General features: G+C 36.1%; 1 protein-coding gene across 2 annotated transcripts; it reads right to left on the minus strand.

Moving 5' to 3' along the window:
• Positions 1 to 346: 346 nt before the first annotated feature.
• On the minus strand, positions 347 to 5,012 carry HTR1B (5-hydroxytryptamine receptor 1B). Of its 2 annotated transcripts, XM_075202669.1 has the most exons (3): positions 4,385 to 5,012; positions 2,561 to 3,689; positions 347 to 1,574 (listed from the first exon to the last, which is right to left on the minus strand). In XM_075202669.1, exons 1-2 carry the CDS (start codon positions 4,425 to 4,427, stop codon positions 2,623 to 2,625), a joined length of 1,110 nt encoding a protein of 369 aa, XP_075058770.1. In that variant the 5' UTR covers positions 4,428 to 5,012; the 3' UTR covers positions 347 to 1,574; positions 2,561 to 2,622. The 2 variants fall into 2 exon arrangements, with proteins under 2 accessions (XP_075058770.1, XP_075058769.1); XM_075202668.1 differs by lacking the exon at positions 4,385 to 5,012 and having other exon boundaries at positions 2,561 to 4,377.
• Between the last annotated feature and the right edge of the window lie 1,349 nt (positions 5,013 to 6,361).

Below are 6,361 nucleotides of genomic sequence, written 5' to 3' on the forward strand. Positions count from 1 at the left end.
GCTTGTCACATGCACACAGTGGAGAGATACATTTTGTAGCAAAAACAATATGCTGCATATCAGTTCATTAGGTATTAGTGACATGACTGAACTTCAGTGACATCACAATATTTATGTAAATGTAAAGAATGCATTCATATGAACATTGGTTCAGCCTACAAAAGAATGACCTCTACTCTGAGTAGATGACAGGCTGCACATTAAACTAGCAAATTCAATCACTGTCACTCAATCCACCTTACAAATAATGGCACTTTTCAAGTTGAACACATTTGTTTCACTGAAGCTCCTCAGAAAAAAAAACCCTACTGCGAGACCAAGAGAGAAGAAAGTTCTACTAAAAACATGGAAAAATACTTTTGTTTTATTATGATATTTAATATTAATTTGATCTGTGCTTACTCATTCAACATACGTGTACTTGGAGGTACAAAAGAAGAAAGTGGACATCTAACACAGTTATATCACAACAGTTCTAACAAATGTCATTCAATGTTATGGCTTCTTCTCTGGACTAGACCTTATTCACAGTGCCCATGGTTATAAAATACATTTAAATTTTCTGCAGCGAGAGTTAATACATTTAATAATAAAATAAACTGATCTGATTGAGAATTCTAGTCATTTATTTAGGCATGTGAACGACTTTTTGGAAATATAAAGCCATTTGAACACGTGGACAGTGTACAATAAAATACATTGTAGGTAGGTTTATTTCTTAAACAAGCAAGAAACCATACATTCTCTGTGCTTGGTGCAGTAGAAGTGAGCATCAACCATAGCATAATCATAAGTACTATTTATTTTTTTAAAAACTTGAATATTAAAACTGTTACATCAAACCATATGTGAAGAGACCATTTGACTTTCCTGAAAATACTTCCATGTCTTCACATTGTGATAAAAGGCAGATTGCAGTCATTTAAAGGGCAGATCATTCAGTTACATATCCATCAAATCGATGATACATTAATACATACATTATTCACCCACAATACATTGTATGACTGCTGTGTGATTCAGATTGATTGGATAAACACTAGAGTAGCTTTTGCACACTCTTGCACGCCACATTTACCAAGGAAGCTTCGATGAATGGGCAACTTGCAAACTGTGACACATCTTTAAAGCATTTCTTTAAAACCATATTAACCATTTTTTTCTCTACAGAAATAAATTACAAGCATACACATAGACACATTAATACTAGTGACATAAAAACGTAACAACTATCTACACCCCTACAGGGTGCATGGAAGGAATTCCACAGACTCTTTTATGCCAAAAAGGCAATGTTGTTAAAATAAAATGGAAACAAAAAAACAACAAATATTAGTCTAAATAAATTTTCCAATCCAGATGTAATTCTAAAGTATTGATCTGAAGATGAACTCTTTGCATTTGACATGAGTGAAAATTTAAGCAGCATCATTGCTAGAGTCATAGCAGTGAAATGCAGAGCTGAACAGTAGGATGGCAGTATGTATTGACGTTTGTGCTCAGCAGCATTCATGAGTCTGACAACTCAGGATAGAGAGTTTCAGGCAGTGATTCTTTACAATATCGACTGGGTTCTGCAGACAAAAGGAAAACATTCATAGAATTATTGATAAAGTGTCAAAATGGGGTATATAATAAAAAGAACTCTGATTTATTCAGCCTCCTATATCATTGAAATGAGAGTTCATTGCTAAGCATTCATGCGTATTATTTAAAGAGGGTGTTTATTAAAACGATGATGAAAGTAACTCGTTAAGTGGCGTTAACTGTGCAAAACTATAGAAAGCAAAGTGATAGATGAATACAGTAAGAGATCATTTAGTTGGTAGGATTTTTGTCTCTGCGAACAGACACAGCCACCACGACCCTATGGGAACCTGGATGGGGCTGTGTTTAACGTTTATGCACCATGAAGTATAGAGTACATACTGTAATATGGTAGAGTGTTATATTACAAACTACATGCTGGATATACATATTGAGTTTGTGTGTGAAGTTAATGGAGTCAGAGTTGTATTATTATAACAGCTCCGTAAAATAAATTAACAACCACAGTTATATATGAGTCTTTTCAATTTGGGATGACTTCAATGCTAATCATTGGTCATTTCACTTTGATACAGAACAAAAAGAGCTGCCTGTTAGCTTGTTTGTTGTTTTTTCTTATTGCTTTATCTCTATGCTGTTTACTTAACGGTTTACACGATCTTCTAAATCAGATGTATCAACGTCAGTTTGTATATCGACTCTCAATTAGATGCTTCATCAGCAAATCGCTTTAGTTAACTCAGGTTGAACTCTATTAACAGGCAAACAAATTTACAGATCGATCTAATAAACCCATTGTACAGGCTGAAGAGAACACCTAACAAAGAAATGTTCAAAGCTGTGTTTTTCTGTTATGTGAAAATATTATGTAAAGGGATGACAATGAGTGATCCACCTCAGACTCAGTTCATACACATCCATAGTGCAGCCTTAACACACTTGCTGTCACCTCCACCCTGCCCGACCACCGATATCAATCAATTACTATCTGCAACCAGAAAATGGAACTTACCTGAGATATCAGACCCAGACAAGTGCATTCATGTAGCGTCGTGTAGTACATGGGTACCACAATCATGATGGGCAGCTAATACGATGTATCAGTTTGTGAAAAGCTTGCTTGAAGTCCTCATTTGACATTGTATAGATTATTGGATTTATTAAAGAATTAAGATATCCAAGCCAGTTGAAAAAGTCAAAAATAGCAGGATGAAACCAGCAAGCTTCTTTGCAAATGGGCATAACCAATGAGATGATGAAAAATGGTAACCAACACACGATGTACGCTCCAAGTATAATTCCCAAAGTCTTAGTGGCCTTCCTCTCCCTGGCTGCCATGATCTTCTTCTTTTCTAGCAGCGCATCTGATACTTTAACTTTCACCTGATTCAAATATACTGGAGAACCTGTGTCACTTGACAAGTCTGCAGCCCTTGAGTTGGTGGAGGACACTGAAGAAGATCCAGGGGAGTCAGTAATTAGATGAGCCCTTGTCAATCTTTTACCTGTGCTCTTTGGAGATTGTTTCAGAATTCTAGACCTGGCTTCTACATATATTCTCCCATAAAGGGCAATTAGAAGTAAGGTAGGGAAATAAAATGCCCCGACAGTGGAATAAACAGTATACAAAACATGATCTGTATTGACAGAACACGTTGGGAGATCTTCCACTTTTGACTGACGCCAAAAAAGTGGGGGCATTGAAATCGATATTGAGAAGACCCACACCAAAGCTATCATCACAACTGCCCTTTTTGCAGTCCTTTTCTTTGTGTATTCAACTGCATCAGTGATCGCCCAGTATCTGTCCAAGGCTATGACACATAAATGGAGAATAGATGCAGTGCAACAAGTGATATCCGATGATAAAAACATATCACATATAATCTGCCCCAAAGTCCATTTACCAGTTACAGTATACAAGATGCTGATTGGCAAAACGAGAATAGAAACTAAAAGGTCTGTGAATGCCAATGAAGCTATGAGATAGTTGGCAGGCGTGTGCAATTTTCTGGTCTGGTAGACCGTTGTAATTACAAATGCATTGGACAACAAAGTGGCAAGTGTAATGAGAGCCAAGATAATGGTGAGGATTATGTTCCAGAAGGACAACCCAGACTCCTGTCCGTAGCTGTCCAGACCTGTAATGCAACTTGTATCATCATAGGAGTAATTGGTTTGAGAGACATTCAAATCGTCAGCAGCTGGTTGGCAATGGGTTTGTGGCTCCATCCTGGAGTTTGAGCACTCAGCTAGCTTAAAGCATAAATGAAACCTCGAGGGGTTTTACAATAACTACATCAAAGCTACAGGGAGCTGGACACATTGATGCTCCTTCATTATGAAACAAATGGAAGGTTAAAAATCCCTGATGATTTAACAAGTCTTTATGCACTGGACTCTGTGGCCACAAATACAAAGGTAATTTGTGCTTATTGTGCTCTATTTTTTAATGGCTCATAAATCCAGAACTTTTATAAAGAATTGCAAATGTAGTAAAACAAAAACACCCGGATGCTGAGTGAACCTTCCAAGAAATATTACGAGGGAGGGATCAGAATGCACCCTAATCTAGCAAGGCTGGATCCATCTGCTTTCAGGGCATGTTCCACTGAAAATCCATCTAAGAGTTTAAATATCCATTACCACACGATTGTAATGGCAACGAAAATATACAATTCTAGGTCAATTTTAAGCTAGCTAGTTCAATGCGCAGTTAAAAATATAGCATTGCATTTTAATAATCTCCAAACCTGCACTATTATATATATAAATAATTTCCTATTTTTGTTATTGCTATTTTAAAGGTAAAATTGATATAGATATTTAAAATCACCTTGTTTGTGCTGGTACAATTCATTCTCAGGCACAGAAGACATCCATTGTTACATTCACAAATTATACTGGCTCTAAACAGTCTGTGTTCCCCCAAAAAATTACTTGTGAGTCTGATTCTCCCTGTGATTGCTCATTCGAGATGTCCTGAAGAAACTACTGCAAGGCTCCTTCTTTATTTCTTAATAAGCATGAAAGTTGTTATTGCTGGTCCAGTCCGAGCAAGCAAAACTTGTAAGGAAGTGTGCGAGGATCTCTTGCAGACTTTCTAAATTGTATATGGTTCCTTGTCCTAGGAGAATGCAATTGATGTAATATCAGATGTACCTTCCAACTTACAGGTAGCTTCAGATATCCTTCCCCCAAGTTGCCTGTGCAGCTAAGTGACCTGAGCAGCGCAGTGTAACTGTAACAGTATTGAAAGCTGCCGTTCATTTCTCCCCTGTCTTGTCTGTGCTCTTTTTTCCAGGCAGCAGCAGCACTAGTAGTACTTCTCCCGGTGCTGCAGCTGACATAGAGGCTGATGTGGGAGTGGAGGAGGGGGGTGTAGGGAAATGAACAGAATCTTTTAACACTGCAACTAAGGACTGAGCAGGGGGGGGAGGCAGCTGACTGTATTCTAGACAGCATCTTCTCTGCATCCTTGCTTGTTGTAAATTTGGCTGAATATTTGTGGGATGTGTGTAAGCAGTGTCAATGTTCTTAATAATACTGCAACCAATAATAGAGATGAAGACGAAGGAGAATTCAAGCATTGATTGCATTTTATTTTTACATATACAGCTTTTGCATCCATCTCTACATATATAATTATGTTATTGCTTACATTTATATCCCACAGCTTTTTGGTACAATTCTTCCTATCTCTAAACAGAATTTTCATTGTTATACCATTTGTATTGTCCCCAAAAAGGTAAACTAAACCAGACCTTGTTACCTTAAAATTGTACAGCTCCAAACTGTAGTACACAATATATATATATATATATATATATATATATATATATATATATATATATATATGTATATATATATATATATATATATATATATATATATATATATATATATATATGAATGTATGTGTGTGTATCTATATATATGTATGCATATGCATATGCATATATATATATATATATATATATATATATATATTACAACATACTTTTATTTTGTCCTTGATTTGTTTAAAAACACTAGTTTATTTTATTAGCATAAATGGAAAGTTACCGCAGACAGTGCCCTCTACCTGTCATTTCTAGTCAGGTGTGAAACACAGTGTGATTCTGGGGGCTTCCATTTCGTACATTTGTGCGGTATCTCCACTGTTACTTAGTTTCAGATAATACAGGTAACAATATTAGATTGTATGCAAATAGTTGCTTAATAGTAGTATTGCCATGAAGTCCTATGAACTCATAGTTATTAGTCTTCCGTAGGGTTGCCAACTCTTGAAAATATTTTTCCTCACTTTTTTTTAAGAAAAATAAACATTTTTACTGACACATGATTTATGTTACTGTAAAACAGAAAGTAGTAGTAGCATCTAAAGGACAGAGACATCTTGGGATTGTAAGCAAGGTACTCATTACCCTATTTAAACCCCAAATCACTATTATGGTGTCTGCATTTTGTAAATTAGTAGTGCCGAAATGTTGCCTTGTATAGATAAGGAAAAGTTTAAAAACCTTTCAGCAGAATATTTGACTCATTCCCCATTGGGCTGAGACATTTTGCACGTTTCTCCTGAGGAATTTGGCCTTAAGTGTTTCACATGGAATTTCCACTATCATTTTATTTCTGATTGAATTTCCAGTTCTTCCCCAATCAAACCTTAATTCATAGACTGTAAGTTCTGCTAAATATGAATTTACAAATCCAAAGCATAATGGTCATTCAGCGGAACAGCATTGTAACAGCAAGTTGCCCCATCTACAACTAACATTGCTACTTCATTGTGTACTTCTGTTATTCATTT

This window comes from Mixophyes fleayi, chromosome 3, assembly GCF_038048845.1.
Source record: "Mixophyes fleayi isolate aMixFle1 chromosome 3, aMixFle1.hap1, whole genome shotgun sequence".
NCBI lineage: Eukaryota > Metazoa > Chordata > Amphibia > Anura > Limnodynastidae > Mixophyes > Mixophyes fleayi.